Genomic DNA, 20,806 nt, shown 5'->3' on the forward strand with positions numbered 1-20,806 from the left:
TCCCCGGGCGTTTGACGGTCTGTTAATCCCTGTGCCACCACTGTGATTGGTTCCCTGCTGCCACCAACCCGTTTCTCTCGGGTATACACCCAGTCCAGACAGTTGTTAACATTAAAACAAATAATCACGTTTATTTTATAAGCATGAACAGGTTTATGGTTTCAGATAATTTTTCTTGTCAGTTTCTTATCCTTAGTTTCTATACCAGCCAATACCTTCCTAATAACTTCTAACTGGTTATCCCAACTGTCTGTCTGACTCCTCCTAACAGTTTCACTCACTCTCTCACATCAAAACTAGACCAACCCACAGACTTATCCTCCCTCTTCCTTCTCCAACTCCCAACTGACTTCCCAACAACTCTAACTCTAACTTCTCCCCTTGGGTTCCCACTGGCCAGTCACTTCACACTTATGTAACCCTTATGACCCACCTAGGAGGGCAAACGCCACAATGTGGAACATCCCTTATACTGCCTTCATTAATCCTCATTAAACTGCCTTAATTCAAGCACTAACTTGCTGGTGTTTCTTTCAGCTCCTTAGGATGACAATAGCTAAACAAAGACTCGGAGATGAGGAGGTTGGGGCACGCCACTTCGCACCACATGAACGTGAAGACCTTGTCCAGCAATTGGAGAAAGCACGAGAACAAGTACTTACCAATGAGCTTGGCTTATAATTGTACAGTGGTGCCTCGCAAGACGAAAAGAATCCGTTCTGCGAGTCTCTTCGTCTTGCGGTTTTTTCGTCTTGCGAAGCAAGCCCATTAGCGGATTAACGCTATTAGCGGTTTAGCGGCTATTAGCGGCTATTAAGGGATTGGCGACTATTAAGGGATTAGCGGCTTAGTAGATCAGCTGATAAGCGGCTTAGATCAGCTGTTAAGCGGCTTAGCACCAGCTGTTAAGCGGCTTAGAGAACAGCTGTTAAGCGGCTTAGAGGCTGGGGGAAAAGGGGGGGAGGGGAAAAACCCCCGCAGAACTCGCAAGACATTTTCGTCTTGCGAAGCAAGCCCATAGCAAATTCGTTTTGTGAAGCACCTCCAAAACGGAAAACCCTTTCGTCTAGCGGGTTTTCCGTCTTGCGAGGCATTCGTCTTGCGGGGCACCACTGTACATCCATTCCTGGTACCTCTAGAATATATTTTTGTATCTTGAGATGTTTGTAGGGCAGAAGTAAAAACATATAAAGAGGCCTGCTTTATCAGGCCAGACATCACCTCGTCTGACTTCCAGTTACCTTGTAGCATTTAGTTGGATGCTACCCAGAAGCCCACAAGCAAAGCATGAAATCCAAAATCCTCTCCAAATTCCTAACAGAATTTGTCTAGTTCCTTTCTCATGGCCATCGCTACACCTGGGCTTTGAATTTCATAAATAAATGTGTTGTGTGAAGCAGTATTTCCTTATGGGACATAATTCAGTTTTAATAGTTAAAAGGGTATGGGGGTGAAATGCTGCCTAAATTCCCCTCCTGCCTATTGCTTCTGCTCAGCCTCCTCCCTTGCCTCAGCCAGGCTCCCTACCATAAGGAGAGATGTAATTTGGGTATTTGGGACGCGGCCGGCACTGTGGGTTAAGCTACAGAGCCTAGGGCTTGCCAATCAGAAGGTTGGCGGTTAGAATCCCCGCAACGGGGTGAGCTCCCATACCTTGGTCCCTGCTTCTGCCAACCTAGCAGTTCAAAAGCACGAAATACAAGTAGATAAATAGGTACCGCTCCAGCGGGAAGGTAAACAGTGTTTCCGTGCGCTGCTCTGGTTCGGCAGAAGCGGCTTAGTCATGCTGGCCACATGACCTGGAAGCTGTAAGCCGGCTCCCTCGGCCAATAAAGCGAAAAGAGCACCACAACCCCATAGTCGTCCACGAGCGGACCTAATGGTCAGGGGTCCCTTTACCTTTAATTTGGTTATTAGCTTCCCTTTTTAAAACCTTTGCTTGCAAAAACAGGTTATTTTGCACATAGGTTAATATAATATTCAACAGAATACAGTGATGCATTTGAGTTTTGGCTTTTTGTCAGATTGAGACTCTGCAACACGATCTTCAAGCAGCATTGGATGAACTACAGGATGTAAAAGAGGAGCGCTCTTCTTACCAAGATAAATCTGACAGATTAAACCAGGAGCTTAACCATGTTCTTGGAGGACATGTAAACCGCATTATCGATATTGATGCTCTTTGTATGGAGAACAGGTGAGTTTGTTTAGAAATTGTTATAAGTTATCGGGAGAATGGGCCACATAGCATTCACAAGGGTCACCTCAAAAATTAAGTCATTGCTAGTATTTTGCAGTTCTAAATTTTAGTTTAAAAGCAATAGGATATTCCAGAGACTTTGGAGCCAAATTTGCACTACAAATAATAAAAATAAAATAAAATAAATAAAGCCAGTAACATACCATCAAGTAGAAGAAGCTGTTAAATACTATCTCTGTTTCTTAAAAAGTCCCACCCAGATGTTTAATTATGTGGAAAAGGTATTTGATAGAATAGTGTGGCAATACTTTCAGGTTTTATAAAATACGGGGTTAGTCGTGAAGTTTATCTCAAGGATTAAATTGATTGTCACTAATCTGACTCCTTCAATTTGGGTCAATAAAAGGCGCTGTGGGTTAAAGCCTCAGCGCCTAGGGCTTGCCGATCAAGAGGTCGGCGGTTCAAATCCCCGCGGCGGGGTGCGCTCCCGTTGTTCGGTCCCAGCGCCTGCCAACCTAGCAGTTCGAGAGCACTCTCGGGTGCAAGTAGATAAATAGGGACCGCTTACCGGCGGGAAGGTAAACGGCGTTTCCGTGTGTGGCTCTGGCTTGCCAGAGCAGTGATGTCACGCTGGCCACGTGACCCGGAAGTGTCTCCGGACAGTGCTGGCCCCCGGCCTCTTTGAGTGAGATGGGCGCACAACCCTAGAGTCTGTCAAGACTGGCCCGTACGGGCAGGGGTACCTTTACTTTTACCTAGAGAAATTCAGACTCCAGTGAGGTACCCGACAGAGTTGTCCACTGTCACCAATTTTATTCAACATTAAATTTTAAGGGGTGGGTCTAGCTGGTAGCAAGACCATCATGAACTGAGCCAGGTCCCTGGTGGGCTTGTTTTATAATGGGCTTAGCAAGGGATGGGTGAATCCTTCAGTTCACCATTGCAGCTAGAGTCCCCTCATTTTTTGAGCTGCTTGTTTGTTCAAGATGTTGCTTTTAGCGCATAAAACTTTTTAAAGCTTGCAGTCAGTTTACTGGAAGGATGACCTTCCCCCATTTTTGTCCATTTGACTTCTTCACTCTGCAGAACTGGCATATTTACAAGTGCCACACAATGTCCGCTCTGCACTTAGAAGGAGTTGATTCTACACTCTGGAATTGCCTCCCCATTGATATTGTGCCCTGTATTGTTTCCTGTGTCTGCTAAAAAACATTTTTGGGCAAGCCTACCCATCCGTGTAAACTTGACATATACTTGATCATGAGATTTTATTTTATTATGGTATTATTTTTTTAAAGCTGCTGATTTTACTTACGCTTTGAAAATGTTTAGGTCAACTTGTTTTTAAAATTTGGTTTTATTTATATTTTTTATGTATATTTTTTGTAAACCACATAGAGATTGTTGATGCTTAACCAGTACACATATCCTGCTAATTAATTAAATAAGCAAATTGCAAACTTCAGCTCTTTCACTATCTCTGCATTACTTTCTGTTACCTTTTAAAATGGCTCAGTGGATAAACAGCTTCATGAAAGTAATATTGTCTGTTTTCTGACTTTCCAGATATCTTCATGAGAGATTAAAGCAAATTCAAGAAGAGGTCAACATTCTCAAATCAAATATTGTAAAGTATAAGGTAGATTTTGTTTTTATGATATAATATGCAATCAGTTTCACTCATGTGTTTGTGGTGTGCACCTGCATTTGTTTTCCGTCTTGTTACACATTCAGAGAGTTGATTAGAAGATTAATTCATTCACAAAAATACAGTGCCACACCTTTTCTGTGTTAATAGAGACCTGCAGGGTGATTTTAGTACCTGTAATTGACCTATTTTCTTTTACATAAAGGTTTTCAACATTATACATTCTGCTAGTATTGGAAGGTTTAATCACATACCCATAGTGATTAAAACATGTTTTATTTGCTTGTTACAAAAGATAGATTTCAATTAGCTTTATCCCCCACGAGAATGCAATTGCTACAGAAGAAATTGCTGTAAAAGAATTCTGTACAATTCTTCAGCTGCCCAAATCTGTTTAGATTTTTTTCAACAATAAAATGATTTATCCATCGTGTTCAGTTGAAAGCAACCATTAATATTGCTTATGTATTCTGAAAATGACACTTCTATTTATTGTTATTATTTAATTTATATGCCACTCTTCTTCCAAGGATCACAGGGTAGTTTACAATATCAAAACACCAAAAATACTTTTTATTGTGATATAGTGGGATATTTATTTTAGACTAATGCCCAGGATGTCTGAAATCTCTTCCTATGTACCTCTGTTTTCTACTTAAGTTGGGTGTGAATATGTAGCAAAATAATCTTCCATTTGGCGAAACCTTACAGACAACATGGATGCTGTGTTAAGTTACTCTTTGCTGGTGGTTACATATTCACGCAATTTTTTAAAATAAAGAAATAAATTTGGACAGTTTGAGGGACCAAAGTTTGATTTCTTAACCTCTCAGTCTAATCAAAAGTTACGTCGACATTTTCTACTCAAAAAACCCTTTTTTATATAATAAAACAAATTACCATTCTTTGATTGCTGTTTGTTTTAGAATGCACTAGAGAGGAGGAAAAATTCCAAGTCTCACAGCAAGTCAAATAGCAGTGCACTAACTGGAGTCCTTTCTGCTAAGCAAGGTACTGCATTGGTTTTTGTCTTGCCTTTTCTCTCCGAAAACTAAGAACTGCTATTCTGAGACTTCAGCAAAACAGCGAAGATTGTGTTCATGTATTCATGTTCTCACTCTGAGATATTGCAATAACTTTGAGCAATACAATGAACACCCTCAAAAGTCACCATTTCTGTGAGGGAAGCTAAGAACTGCTGTTCCGGGGCTTCAATGAAAACAGATCACGGGGTTGCAGTAATAATGAATAGAATTTGATTCTTTCGCCACCCCCGATGTCTATTGATGTGTCATTTCCAGACTTCTATCTCCATAAAACTAAGTCAGTATTTCTTTTGTTTTGATTTTTCCAGTCCAAGAGCTGTTATCAGAGGATCATGGATGCAGCCTGCCAGCCACACCACAGTCCATTTATGACCTTAAATCTTTGGCTACTGCTTTGCTGGAGACAATCCATGAGAAAAACATGGTCATTCAGCATCAAAGGCAAACCAACAAGTAGGCACTTTCACAGAAACAGAGAATTGCAGAGTTGTAAGGGATCCTGAGGTTCATCTATTCCAGTCCCCTCTGTAATGCAAGAATATGCGGTTGTCCCGTACGGGGTTTGAACTTTCAGTTGACTTAGTTCAAAATCTGTTTTGCATTTCGTTTTAAAGGCTTTTATCTTGGGGTATAGCAAAAACGCCAAACAATGTGAATGTGGGTGTGCATCTTTATGTAATTGTGAAATTGTAGTTATTTTGCCGTTAACCCAATTTCATCAGTTTTGAGAGATACATATTGCTGACATCACCAGCATTATTAGCAAAGCATAAGAAGACAGGTCTGTGCCCTACGAAGCTTATGGTCTAAAATCCAACATAGAGAAACAGGAAGGACTCAGTGGCAGGGTTAATAAAGGAAAGAATATGCTGTTAGAGTCGTACCTTGTTTTGCGACTGGGATGCGTTCCAGAGCCCCGGACGCTAGACGAAAAGGACGCACGACAAAGCGCTGCTCTGCACAGACACGCGGAATGGTTTGCGCTTCTGCGCATGCGCGAGAGGCAAACCTGGAAGTATCCCGTTCCGGTACTTCCAGGTGTGCTGCGGATGTTCAACAACATGGCTGCATGATGAGGCGGACTCAAGACGAGGTACCACTGTATTTCAAGGGAAGTGCTTAGGTTTCACTACTGGCTAAGTCAAGCAGGATGCTGAAACTTAAGTGGCTCTGACGCAGCAGCATGGTTTCATAATATGTTACCAGAACATATTATGTTAACCCTTGACGTTACATTTTTAAAGTTACTCACAATTGTGGCTTGATAAACACGAATGTGCATTCCTTCAAGGTGTACTGTACAGTTCCATTAGCATCACAGAGATATTTTATTTCAAAATACTGATTTTTTAAAACGCTTTTCTTTCAAAATACACAATTTTTAAACCATAGGGGTTTGTTTTTTTACTCACTAGCTGCATTGAAACAATTTAGGAAGTGTAAAATCAAGTTGCAGTGAGACGTACACATTAGCACGAGACGTATAGATTAGGTCAGGGCACACTGGAATTCACAAAAATTGAATTCCTCAACACATCCTTAATTACAGTCACTAGTAAATACATATCGCAATAATACTACATATTCCTTGTTACAGTAGTTAAGTCAAGTAAACTGCAGATTCCATAGGATTTGCTCATATGTAGACTGGATGCATGGTAACAAGAGATCAGTGGATTTGCGGCAAATATGCAGGAAGGCATTCTGATTAATTATGAAGGAGAAGTGAACCCTTTAATGTAGTCTGAAAATGTGCAGATTACAAGCAAGTCCTGAGATTGTACACCTATTTCAGGAGTGGGTGGATTGCATGGGCATGTCATACATATATTATTTCAGAATAATTTCTGATATATTGGAGACGTTTCTAACCTGATGTGGAAAAAAAAATACAGTGGTGCCTCGCAAGACGAAACGAATCCGTTCTGCGAATCTCTTCGTCTTGCGGTTTTTTTCGTCTTGCGAAGCAAGCCCATTAGCGGATTAGCGCTATTAGCGGTTTAGCGGCTATTAGCGGCTATTAAAGGTTTAAGGGATTAGCGGATTAGCTGCTAAAAGGCTATTAGCGGCTTAGATCAGCTGATAAGCGGCTTAGATCAGGTGTTAAGCGGCTTAGCAATCAGCTGTTAAGCGGCTTAGCGAACAGCTGTTAAGCGGCTTAGGGGCTTGGGAAAAAGGGGGGGAGGGGAAAAAAACCCCAGGAATCGCAAGGCATTTTCGTCTTGCGAAGCAAGCCCATAGCAAATTCGTCCTGCGAAGCACCTCCAAAACGGAAAACCCTTTCGTCTAGCGGGTTTTCCGTCTTGCGAGGCATTCGTCTTGCGGGGCACCACTGTATGTATTTCACATGAATTAATCTATCCCATACGTTTAAATGTAAATTTGTGTATCATAAGCGGATGTCTTCTCTCACGACATCACCTATCATTGGATATCACCCATCAAATATAAACAGGGCACATGACCATCTGTGGTGCGTTCCCTGCTTACTATACTTTTAATTACATTTCATGGAATATTTTATCTTCATTTCAGAATCTTAGGCAATCGTGTAGCAGAACTGGAGAAAAAGTTGAGGACTTTAGAAGTCTCTGGTTTGTGGAGTCTTCCAGGTAAGTCAGAATTCATAGTCGTACTTAATTTGGGAGTATCTGAACATAAGGGCTGTTTTAAATGTGTATTTCATAAGAAAGCTGCTGTTTACATTAGAAAATGCATTGTTCTCATTTACTGCAGGGTTTGTTTTTTTTAGTCTCTATAAGAAAAGTAATATGGAAATATTTTTACTGAACAAGAAATCTTTGTTTTCTTTCACACATAACAGTTAGATTTTTCTGAAATGGAAGCCTTTTAAAGGTTCTTTGACAACATAATTAATGATGTGTTACATTTATCAATCACATCTTGCCACATAATTTTTCTGAACATGTAGGCTTCTCAGACTTAAGGAGAAAAACTACCTGGGAATGCCACCAGGAGATTGCCCATGATTTCTCTCTCTATGTGAAAACTTTGTCCTTCCAATAAAAGCTTTCCAAGGATAAGGGTCTTTTTGACACAGAAGACTTCAAACATACAATTCTGTAGTAGTTTAGTTTCAGGAGAGCTGTGAGTTAGGATTTATTTTAAATTCGTCACCATGCAGATGTCCCTAAAGCATAGTAAGAACATGGGAAATGAAAGCTAAAACGATTCTAACAATGCAGTCCCTACGCATGTGCATTTGGAACTGAATCTCACCGGGTTGTGATGCTCAAAGTAGAGCCGTTGTAATCAGTAGGCTTTTCTCACTGAAGTCCATTGATTTCAGTGGCTCTGAGGGCGAATTGGTTGGACAAAGTACATTGAGTTCAGTGAGACTTAACTTCCCAGCAGGTATTTACAGACAGCAACCATTTGCGTGTCTACCGACACACAGGTCCTTTTGGACCCGGAAGAGAGCAGAACAGGCCTGTGCGACGTATTGATACAACACCCGGGACCAGTATGAGGGGCAGACCACGGTGGCAGCTTTAAAAAAGGTAAAGGGACCCCTGACCATTAGGTCCAGTCGTGGCTGACTCTGGGGTTGCGGCATTCATCTCGCTTTATTAGCCGAGGGAGCCGGCGTCCAGCTTCCGGGTCATGTGGCCAGCATGACTAAGCCGCTTCTGGCGAACCAGAGCAGCGCACGGAAATGCCGTTTACCTTCCCGCCGGAGTGGTACCTATTTATCTACTTGCACTTTGACGTGCTTTTGAACTGCTAGGTTGGCAGGAGCAGGGACCGAGCAACGGGAGCTCACCCCATCACAGGGATTCAAACCGCCGACCTTCTGATCGGCAAGTCCTAGGCTCTGTGGTTTAACCCACAGCGCAACCGCAGTATATTGCAGATGAAACCAGCACCACTCCTGACTCCCTCTGTGATCAGCGCCGCTTTCAACATCAGGCCTCTAGCAGCAGAGGGACAGGAGCAGCAGTGGTTTCACCCACAATATACTGCCAGGTGAAGCCGCCATTGCAATCTGCCCCTCATACCGCAGAGGGAAGAGCAAGCAGTATCGCGCAGCCCCCAGGTGAGCAAGCCTTGATGCCTTGTGTGCAAGCTCGAGAGGCATGCAGCTCGCTCAGCTGGGGTTCAGGAATAATAATAATAATAATAATAATAATAATTTATACCCTGCCCTCCCTGGCCAAGACCGGGCTCAGGGCGGCTAACACCAGGTATAAAAACAATTGATTAAAATGCAACTTAAAAACAAGATTAAAATAGAACATTAAAATGCAGCCTCATTTCAGTAGAAACTCAAATCAAGAACAGTGGAAAGCTCAGCTGGGGAGGCGGGGACCCTTCCTGCTCCCCACCTGAGCCACACAAAAAAGCTGCACCATTCCCAGCCCACGAGTCATTGGGGTGAAAGCACCTCAGCCCCCCCCCCCCCCCGTGAGAGCTGAGGCAGTTTTCACCCCGCACCTTGCGTGCTGCGGCCGATGCAACTTGTTCTTTTAACATTGCGGTGTATCCGCAGATCCCGATGGCTGGCGATAGATCGCGATGTTGAAAACCTGGCATTGCCTTTAAAGACTATTTACAGAAACACTGTAAAATTAATGAATGTTAGAATGATGCTGGATTGAAGTTAAGTGGGATTTTTTAGCAGCAGTGTTAAGGAATATGAAAAAAAGGGATTGTTAACAGGTGATAATTTAAAGTTATAATATATTAAGATAAAGGATAGGATAAAATTAAAGAGGGAAAGGATTTGCTGAATTAACCAATTGAACTGGAATGCAAGAAAGGGAGGTGTGGGGAGGTCAGGGAAACAAGTAAATGAAAGATAAGACATGGAAAGACTGATTTGTTTTTAACTGTTCCCATTTTGTATTTTCCTTTCCTTTTTATTTTTTTTATTTTTTCTAATTTTTGTAATATATTGAAAACTTCAATAAATACCTTATAAAAAAACAACAAAAACCTGGCATTGCCCAGCCCTCCCGCTGACATGCACAGGGCTCAGGAACGGAATCCCCATGCAAAATGGTCACCGCCTGTATAGGATTGCAGCTTAAATCTATTATTTTAAAAGATACGTTTCAATAACACAATTGAAATTTTATTAATAAAATTTGGTGTGTCCCCCCTATTACAATTTTATTCTACTTTAAACATATTCCTGAAATTCACTTTTGAAATTGTGCCTTCTTGTTAGGACAATGTATTTGCTATGCATATCAACATTTTTATTTTTATTCTGTTGCAGTCTGGAGAGTGCTACATTGGCTGCCTCTAGCATAGTCAGTGTAGTCTGCAGAATGTATATTGTTCATGGCACAGACTTTTTGATAAACTTTGCTGCATAGTATGCACATCCTTGAGAATTGTCGTGTCTATGGAGGACATCAGCATTTTGAGGAGTGTTTAGTTCACATGACGGAACAGTTAACAGTTAATGGCTATGCTGAATGTTTGACTCTTGATTTTCAGCACAAAAGCAATGTTGGCTATGTGTGTGTAAATTTCTTCTTGGAAAGATCACCCATAATCATTCACCTTTTGTGTTTGTAGCCATTTTCTCTGGTCAGCTACAGGTTCAGTCCTTTTCTTTTAAAAAAAGAAAAACTACTTTCTTTTTTTTTAGCATGACCCCAACCAACAGGGAACATATAGAAGGTGTGATAACATAACTCTGTGCTTATCTCAGTGACAAAAGAAGGGTGAGGTCATTTAGAGTGAGGTCAAGTCCTTTCTGGCCTGGTCAGATAGCGATCTCAAACTGGCTGATCACAACTTCCCTCTATCGAGTTCATCACCATGATGGTTATCAAGCATAAATAATGAATGGTCTAGAAATTTGCTTATGCACTATCTCAGTGGACCTCAGAATCAAGAGCCTTGCTGTAATTGCCTATTGGTTGACTATGTAAGAACACTCAAATTGATGGAATAGGGCATATAATATAGCTATAATAAGGTATATAAAATATTATCAGTGTGGAACTGCTGAACTTTTCAGTCTGGAAACTATTGAAACTGACATTTTTCTCCAAGAAAATGCTTTCACTAAACTGTAGACTCTTTTCATAACTCCTAAACAGTTTTCTCTGCCTTTAAGGTATTTAATATCAAAAGTTAGCATATGACTAAGAATATCTTACCTAGCATATTTTATTGCATGCCTGAATGCATTTTGTTTTGTCCCTGGTCTATTCAGAAGCTATGACATCCGTAAATCCCTTCTGCCGCTTGCTTTCATAAATCCAAAAAAAAGAATATTTAGATGAGGTTGAGAAATGCAGATCCAGTAAACGAATTTTGTTTTACTGGACTGACTGGTTGTTATCACTTCTGAACTATGTTCTCTCTTCTGCAAGCATAGATGCTCAGAGCAGGAGTAAGATTAAAATTAGGTGTTAGCCTCCCCATCGTTAATTTGATGTGTGTTCAGTTGCTTAGAGGAAAGAAAGCAGGAAGCCATAGCAATCCTAAGCAACCTTACCCTGGAACTCAATGATAGGGCTAGCAGTGGCACACAGCATGCAGTAGCTTGTCAGCCCACATGTACCTTGGCAGGACTCAGCAGTGCTGCTTTCAACCCTAACAGCCCATTCAGTCTCCTGGCTATGGGTTTACCTGGTAGCTGTGGTAATGCTCTAGTTCAGGGGTTGGCAAGGTTTACCTCGCCTGGGCCGGTTAACTCCAGTGGAGATCCCTCCGCGGGCTGGATCGTTCGCATGCCTAAGTGCATGCGCATGCAATTTTCTGACTGCGCAGACGTGATTTTTGGCATCTGTGCATGTGCAGGCGTGATTTCCTGTGCCACGGAAGTGAGGCGCCACGCTGCGCCTGTTTAGTGCAGCACGTGGGGACTCGCTGAGCAGGCTGCTTGGTTCAGGGGCAGCTCGTGGGCTGGTTAAACGGCCCCCGTGGGTTGCCTACCCCTGCTCTAGTTTCCACCTGCCATTCTGAATTTCCCACAGTGCCCTGGTGGGAAATATTTTTGGCCTGGTGGACTAGATCTCTTATCTTCCCCACCTCACCGACAAGTGGGTGGGACCAGCCACCTGTCAAGCATCTGTTGTCATATTGACATTGGGCAATTGCTAGGTTGGGGGTCCCATCCACCTGACAAAGCTGTACTGCTGGAGTAGAGAGGTGATAACTACATAAAGCAGCATTGAACTTCCCACACACCAGCTGATGCACAGTGAGTTCAAGTCTCGATTTATGCAGGATTCAGGCAGCTAATTTCAGCTACTGGATATGTGCCCATAGCAAGCAGGATTGAATTGTGGTCTTCTATGTGCATCTAGGATACTGTTGCTGCTGCTGCTTAAAAAAAAAAAGTGAAAGAAACAACAACCAGCAACCCCAAAACATAAATTCAGACCACACTCACACCTATGATCTTCCCCTGAAGACTGGAATATACATACCAGGAAATTTAGATAGCCCACGTGATCATTTTGAGTATATATTTCTGCTTTTAATTCTACTCCACTTGCTTTAGTTATGTCTTTTCTGCTGCTATACTTCATTTTATAATTGATTACAAGGGACATAATCTCCCTCCAGTAAACCAGAGTGCCACTCCTCCAGATAGCTTCATCTTTGTTAATAAACTCCATGTTTCCCTGTCTGTAGATTATAGCCCAGGTCTTCTTGGTGCCAGCTCCTACAGGCCTTGTGAAATTGCATTTCCTTGCAGCCAGGGTCTGGTGCCTTGCCTCCTGCACCATCTATACTCTTTGTTTCCGTTGCAAGATTGCTGGACTGAACTTTGTGCATTGATTGAGGCTTCCAACTAGGCTAATGAGTGTGAAGTTGTGCTCACATTAGTGAGAGCCCCTTCTTGGATGCTTGAGATTGGGATCAGGGCAATGACAGCCTTGCAATTAGGGCTGTACTTTGACCCAGTTCTAATGACCACTCCTGCTTCCACCTTTCTCTGCCCCAAGGCCAACGGAGTTAACCTGGGCTCCTTTGGGGGAAAGACAGGGTGCAAATTTAGACACAACAACAGGTCAGGACAGGGGAACACAGAGCTGCTCGGTGACCCCAGCAGATCATCCCTTCTTGCTGTGGACCAAGACTACATCCCAGAATCTTCAGCTGAAAACTGACACTGTGTTTTCATTTCCTTTGGAGTCTTAACCTTGTTGAGAATGGCACACATGGCATCAGTTTCCTCCTGAGGATTCTGGGATTTGTAGTTGAAATCTCTGGCCAGGAAAAAAATGTCCTGTACGAACTTTGTGAGAGCACACCACCACTTTTGCCACCCCTCCCACACAGTAACTTACTTGGTTGGTTTTGATTATATACCTTCCTCCGACCCCTCTGATTCTGCCCAGACTGCTGCCTGTTTTGATACATGTTTGAACCCGTGTGCATTTTGATCTGCACAGCTGCTTCCTGGCCCACTTGGTCTGCTAGCTAGCTCACCCCAGAACCCGTCTTCCTGAAGCTTGACCTTTTCCATGGCCTGACAACCATTGTTCCTTGAATCTTGATTAAGATCCCAAACATGGATTGAAACCAAAGTTGAGCTTGCTCACACATGCCCTGTTCCCAGTGTATGTGTATCTTGCAAGCGAAAATGCCTTAACCATGGTTTGCTTGGTAGAGGTTCAATGCTTAAACATGGTGACTGCAGAGCATGGTATGTAGACCCACCTCAAACTATGGTTTTTCATCTTGGCTTGTAGTCAATTGCTGCTCACACTCTAGGGTTTGGTCTTCTGTTTCAAGTAGCTCATAATCCACTAAATAGAGTGTTTTGGCCTTTAAAACAGAACACTAGCAAAAAAAAGATGATCATTTTAGAATACCTTTGTTCTATTATTTCTGTTTAGGCATCAAATTAATATTTATATAATAACTTTTCTTTCCTTCCTTTTTTTTCTTGCTGCCTGAAGGCCTGAGCTACAATGTCTCAGTGGGATTTGGGAGTAGGTTCTGTTTGACATATGTATTTTTAGTAACTAATCTTAGCGGTGCATTAAATATTGTCACTGCATGTAAATAAATGGAAATGTTATCTGAATGTTTTTCTATATCTGTCAGATTAAGATGTTCAACCGAGTAAGTTAGATGGCCACAAGAGAAATACAGAACACTGTAAAATTATTTTTAATTGGGAGAAATGGTAATAAGGAAGGATACGAGCTAGTTCTGAATATAATCACGGGTTGTGCAGAACGATGTGATTTTGTAGCTTTTTTTAAAAAAAAAAAATGACAAGCAGTAAGTCGAGACAATTCCCCCCCTTTAACTCAGCAATTATGAGTATGGATATCACCCAGTGTTACTACTTACATTTTAATTCCGTGAGTGTTGTTATCTGGTTTATGCATTTCAGATCCAAACATCATGGAACACAAAGACACTGATAGTAAATGGAGAAAGCGGACATGCCAAATCCATTCAGGGTTTCTACATCCCTCACGCATTGAAGGACAGCAGGGATGGTAGAGAACAAGCTTTGCCTGTAGAAAGTTCCAGGATTTATCCCTCGCACGACCAATTAAATAACCAGAGTAGATAGAGCAAAGGTGTTGCTCAATATAGTACACATTTTTAATGTACACATTTTTTTAGTAGGAGCATTTCAAAGCTTGTATAGGGAAGGTGGCAAAGTCACCCTTTTGGTGATGCCGTTTTTGACAGTATCCCTGTGTCAGGAACTTAATGTACAACAGATCATAGCAAAGATGAGATAAGAGGAACCTAATTTAATTAATACTTGAGTTAAAATGTTTCTTATTTTAGCCATTCAAAATACTGATTCAGATATTTGGAGTGCGACACATGCTAAGCAAGTATGTAGATAAAAACAAAAAGTCTCCTTTTATCCAAGCGTTTGAATCAAGCCAATTTAACTTTTCTTTTTGAAGATTCGTGAGTTGGTTCCTGCTTTCCTCTTTCATTTGTTAGATCTTTAATTTTAATCAGGACCAGATTCTTGTATGTTCCTCCATTCAGTCTTGTAAAGGAAATGTGTTATGTAAGGTAAAGGTACCCCTGACCAGTCCAGTCGTGGATGGCTCTGGGGTTGCGGCGCTCATCTCCTTTACTGGCCGGTGTTTGTCTGCAAACAGCTTCCGGGTCATGTGTTCAGCATGACTAAGCCGCTTCTGGCAAACCAGAGCAGCACACGGAAACGCCGTTTACCTTCCTGCCGGAGCGGTACCTATTTATCTACTTGCACTTTGATGTGCTTTCGAACTGCTAGGTTGGCAGGAGCAGGGACCGAGCAATGGGAGCTCACTCCAGCGCAGGGATTCAAACCACCAACCTTCCAATCGGCAAGCCCTAGGCTCAGTGGTTTAGACCATAGTGTAAGGTTACCAGATTTTTTTCAATGAATCCGGGTACACTTTTCAACTTCAATGGATTTTGTATGGGGACTGATTGGTAAATCTGGGGACTGTCCCCGGGAAACGGGGACATCTGGTAACCTTACCATAGCGCCACCCACATCCCGTATAATGTGTTACGTAGTAAAGCTGAAAAACCTCGTTATTCTTTGCAGACCAGGATTAACACCTGCCCTTCAGCGTTCCCCCCCTCCACATGTAGAGGGAATTTCCCTTTAGATTTCTGATGAAGTTACCAAACTATGTTTCCATGCGCTAAACCACACAGAATAGGCACACATAATGAACAAGGCAACAGAAAAGTAAAGCTACTCAGCCTTCTACTCTCATTTTGAGTTGATAAATGAGAAGCCTGTAGGACTCTACACCATGCCAACATTGCCCCACTTTCAGGAAGGGGTGACGCCCTGGTATAGCAGCCTCTACTGGAGTCAATAAACATTGATGGAGAGAGGGCATAATGCATTGTCAGGCAATAGCTCTCCCTAGAATACTTTCGGGGTCACTGTTTTAATATAGAAACAGTAGTACAGCTATTCTGAGGGACTAGCTACCTGTTGCATGCAAACACATGAAACAGAGATGGTGCACTTTGTTCCTAAAAAAAGAAGAAGTAGTTTCCGCAGAGGAATATATATATATATAAACACACTTTTGGCCTCCTAGTACAGTATCATGGTTAGAGGCATATGGAAGCAGGTTTTTTTTAATGGTTTAAATCAGGGGTCAGCAAACCTTTCCAGCAGGGGGCCGGTCCACTGTCCCTCAGACCTTGTGGGGGGCTGGACTATATTTTGAGGGGGGGGGAATGAACGCATTCCTATGCCCCACAAATAACCCAGAGATGCATTTTAAATAAAAGCACACATTCTACTCATGTAAAAACACGCTGATTCCCGGACCGTCCACGGGCTGGATTTAGAAGGCAATTGGGCCGGATCCGGCCCCCGCGCCTTAGTTTTCCTACCCATGGTTTAAATGGTGCATGCTTTAAGGGACCACAAAATTTGCAACACATTGGGAGACACATAGGAACAGTAACATTTTAAAAGGTAAAACTGAATGTCAGTTTTAGAGGGTTTTGGCACGCTACAAAAATACTGTTGACCCATCTCCCCCAGCTGCATAGGCATTTTCTTGTTTCTCTATTAGAAGGCTTGGGAATGAAGGCTTGGGAATGAAATGAGCTGATTTTTAAGAGGGCAAAGTCCAATACAGACTTAATGAAGGACTCAATTCAGAATGCTCCAAGACAAAAGCAGAAGAAAACAATTTTTGGTTTTAGAAATCATGGCCTGCAAAAGTCAAACATCCTACAAAAATGAGGAGTTAAAAAGGTCCAAGTAATGCTGTAATAAGAAATTCTCATTAATTGGACAGTGGGTCTAAATAAATAGGTGGTAGCAGTAAAATAACAATACTTACAGCACCATTATCTCAGTAATCTCTTCAACAACCCAGAAAATCCATTATTACCTAAGCCCACCCAGCGAGTTCAAAGGTGATATGATATTTGTACTTGAAATCCATAGCATATGCTGTTCCCCATCCACACTCCACCCCCAGCTTGAATTTGCTAATCTATATTGCAGTTGTCAGATATCCATCGTCCATTAAAATGATTTTTATAAATCCTGATAATATCTGGTATATTTCGCCTAAGATGCTTGTATTAGTAGGTGCTGTGGTAGAAATTTCCCAAAACGCTCTTGCAATATATTCTTACACAGATTGGTATCTTATTCTAATCTTCTGTAAAGGCAAGTCTGGTTTTTCAGGCCTCTTCTGATAAATCAGCTTGTGCTCGTTGGTTTGCTTTTTCAAAGTAGCCCCCTGGCTGAATACCCATTGAAATATACCCGTTGGAGGTATACCCAGATCACTCCTCCCGTCTAAATGTTGCCTATTACCGCTTTTTCCTTTTCCTAAGGCTACATTTTTGTCCAGTTCCCTACCCCCACCCTATATGAACTATACACAAGTGCCTCAAGATGTGTAAATCATAGGTAGGTCAAAATAGGAGCAGCCCCAAAGCAGTATCTTTAATTGTCACAGGAATAATGCTTTTGCACCAGTTTCCGGTTTAAAATGGGCCCTGTATATTGGAAATTCAGCATTTCCAGGATGGTTGTAAGAAAAGGATCCTAGATATATGTTTGTACACATTTGTATATATGTGCATGAATTCCTGTCCATGGATCTGACTTCAAAAAACATTCGTTTTTCAGGAAAGTCATTTCTCTGTTCCTCTTCCGGCATGCTAAGTAAACATGTGGGAGGGAGGCATTGAATGAGCATGTTAACACCATTCTGATCAACCTCCAACTCAAGGAGGAACTCAGTGGGAGGAACTTCCTGTTTCTAATGGAGGTTCCCTGCGTGCTTTAGAAACCTGGAGAATCAGAGCAGCAACTGAGAAGCAGACCCTGAGTGTTTGTTCCCATTCCCCACCCCCATGTTTGCTTATCATGTAGGTTGAATGCCTGAAGAGGAATTCTGTGAGCCTAAGATCTAAACAGATATATTATCTGTATCAGTATTACTCTTTACACAGAAGATACTTCCATAATTTCTGATAGGGTTGGGTTGCAGTTGAACGTATCTAGCTTGTGATTTATTTCTTTAAATTATTGTCAAATGAGGAAACCGCATCTTTTAACCAGATGTGCTCATACAAAATGGTCTCATTGGTTTTATTGCAGTTGAACTATAGTACATATTTTGGCTCATAGCATAGCTTTTCCTTTTCTATAGAGCAGAGCTACTAAAATATGCCTGTTGGGTGTATACAACGTGTTTATTTAAATGTAGCCTTACTGTTTAAAACGTTGCATTAGTAAATTTTTCAGTTGTGTTGGAGAGTTAATGTTTCCATGCCCTCTTGCTCGCAGGTGGCAAGGATACCATTACATTCAGTGACCCCGCTATGCCTATTATCCAGAGGTCTCGATCACCATTGCTATCTTTCGCAGATAAACCACAGCAGAAGACAGAAGGTAAGCATCTGGAGTCATAACAAAAGGCTGGCGTAGGGTGATTCGTCTCTTGTGCCACCGAGTTTAAATGTGTAAGGGGAAATAAGGATGAAGCTGTTTAGAGATACCTGCATTGTCTCATTTTTGCACCACCAGAATAGCATGGGAAACAAGCCCATGGCCACGGGACAGGAAACAATACTCAGTGGTGGCTGGTGTGTGTGTGTGTGTGTGTGTGTGTGTGTGTGTGTCTGTCACTCTCCTGGCTCATAGCTGTCAAGTGTCCCTTATTTGGCGGGACAGTCCCTTATCCCTCTCTTTCTTTTTTCCCTCCCTCCCTCTCTTTTTTCTTTTCCTTCTCCTCCTACGATGAGGCTACATTTTAATATTTTAATGTTCCATTATTTTAATGTATTTTACTTTTGTTTTTAAGTTGTAATCATTCATCTTGTTTTTATTATTGCTTGTAAGCCGCTCTGAGCCCGGCCTTGGCTGGGGAGGGCGGGGTATAAATAAAAATAATAATTATTATTATTATTATTATTATCCCAGTGCCATGTCCCGCTGCTGCCCCTTATTGATGAGGCTTCATCTGGCTGCTGGCTGGGCTTTCTAAAGCCTTTGGCTCAGAGGGGCTCAGAAGTTGAACATACCTGTGCCTGGAAAATCCCTTATTTTGGCTGCTGATCTCTTATTTTCAAGGCTGCCGGTCCCTTATTTTCAAATCTGTAAGTTGACAGCTATGTCCTGGCTTCCAACACCGTGGGTCACTGCCACCTACCAAGAGGGTGAGGTATGGTGCAGCATTGTAGCTCCTGTCACCATGTACCACAGTGAGGTTCCCAAACTTTGCGCCTCTCTGTAAGCAGCAGCGAGTCACTGTGTTGGGAAGATGGGAGAGCAACAGAGTGCCGGGATCTCCGCTTGGCCAAGCTGATAAAGCTCATTTTCTTCCCCCGAGTCCTTCGGAATCGCCTCCCAACGTGTTTAACAACCTGAGCCTTTGATAAGGCCTCAGGCACATTCTTCAGCAGAGTTTCCAGCACAGGAAAGAGAGGAGAGGTTTGGGCTACATTGCAGAGAGTTTTATTTCTAAGCTACGCAGACAGAAAAGACATCCTCTCTCTGTGAAAGCAGAGAGCAACTGAACAAAGGAACAGGAAACCACTAACGTCCCATCCCGTCTCCTCTCCCGTGAGGCTTCCAACAGCCTGGAAGGTCTCTGGAATGTAAACAGAGCCTTGTGACTCCAAGCAGCTGCACGGTGATAAGAACAGAAACTAACACAGAGTGCCTAATTTTTGCATGATCCAATCCAGAATTTGGGTGATCACTTGCAAGAGCAGGAACTGCAGAACAGACTCCTCCCATGTGGGTTGGGGCTTTTCATGCTGATCTTGTCGTAGCCGTGCTGTAGCAGTTCTCCTGCTGCCACTGCGGTTTAAGGAAACTGCATTCTGCACAATGGCATGGCGGTCTGGAAGGGGTAGAATTCTGAGTCATGCTGCTTTAGCCCAGAGGCAGGACGTCACTTCGGAAAAGTCCCTGTACAAAGTAAAGCACCACATCAGCGAGAACGGTTTGGCATGGCCCTCCCCATGATGTGGTAGCTTCTCCCAGAAGAAATCTTCTAATGTTGATAACTGTTTAAAAATAAAAATTGACTCCCCATCTCTGGTCTGAGGTAGTGCAATCCAGAACCGTATCACCTCATTCTGTGCAAAGTGTAAAAGGGGTGTGTTAACAGAGGCTGAAATCCTATACATGTTTACCTGGGATTGAGTCCCACTTACTTACTTCTTTTTTTATATAATAATTAATTTTTATTCAATTTCCAATATACATTCCATCCATGTTTAACATCCACTTCTAACATAAACATCTTTTAGACTTCCCTCAGCCTATCTGACAATTTCCCATATTATCACTATTACTCACATTTCTTAAATTTATATTGCTCTTTAACAATCTTAATCTTATCATATCTTTTAAGCAACATTTCTATCAATCATTTTCACAGAGCTTCTTGAAAGCCAAGAAGCGTTAATTGCTCCTCACATACATTTTTGATATACTCTGTAAATTTATTCCAGTCCTCGGTGAATCTCTGATCGCGTTGGTTCCGAATTTCCCCCGTTAATTTGTCCATTTCTGCATATTCCATCAGTTTCATTCTCCATTCTTCCCTCTTCGGCATTTCTTCCTGTTCCCACTTACTTACTTCTGACAAGACATGTATAGGATGTCTTGCACTAGAAATCCATGTTTGGTCAAAAGGACTGGTTTAGGTCAGATTAAAGAACAAGAATTTATCGGATTGTTTGAGGGGTGAGGTATTCTAGCTACTCCCAAGTATGTAAATAAAGCAGATTTTCATCCAACCGTACTTGCAATTTCCTTGAATTTAAAATTAGCAATTGAGGAAGTTGAGACACATTATGGGTGTACCAAAAACGGGCACAAACAGGAAAACACTAGCATGGGGATGATAGTTCCAGTTTGATTGGGTTGGGGAGCAGAGAGGGCCTTGTCAGGCAGTGGTAGCTGATTGTCTCCCACAGCTCAGCTATTGTCTTCAT

At 42.1% G+C, this 20,806-nt stretch overlaps 1 protein-coding gene across 7 annotated transcripts in view; it reads left to right on the plus strand.

The window, feature by feature from the left end:
* The window catches only part of CCDC149 (coiled-coil domain containing 149), a 56,962-nt gene that overhangs the window by 28,698 nt on the left and 7,458 nt on the right, over window positions 1-20,806 (plus strand). For 4 of the 7 annotated variants that reach the window (XM_083458317.1, XM_083458315.1, XM_083458318.1 and 1 more), the window contains exons 5-12: window positions 538-654; window positions 2,025-2,197; window positions 3,767-3,839; window positions 4,775-4,859; window positions 5,203-5,347; window positions 7,430-7,506; window positions 13,792-13,824; window positions 18,144-18,248. In XM_083458317.1, the coding sequence (XP_083314443.1) occupies window positions 538-654; window positions 2,025-2,197; window positions 3,767-3,839; window positions 4,775-4,859; window positions 5,203-5,347; window positions 7,430-7,506; window positions 13,792-13,824; window positions 18,144-18,248 (808 nt within the window). The remainder of the gene's footprint in view (window positions 1-537; window positions 655-2,024; window positions 2,198-3,766; window positions 3,840-4,774; window positions 4,860-5,202; window positions 5,348-7,429; window positions 7,507-13,791; window positions 13,825-18,143; window positions 18,249-20,806) is intronic. The other 3 variants (XM_083458314.1, XM_083458316.1, XM_083458313.1) reach the window with 1 other exon arrangement.

The sequence above is a fragment of the Podarcis tiliguerta genome (assembly GCF_965153285.1).
Source record: "Podarcis tiliguerta genome assembly, chromosome: 9".
NCBI classification, from domain to species: Eukaryota; Metazoa; Chordata; class Lepidosauria; order Squamata; family Lacertidae; genus Podarcis; species Podarcis tiliguerta.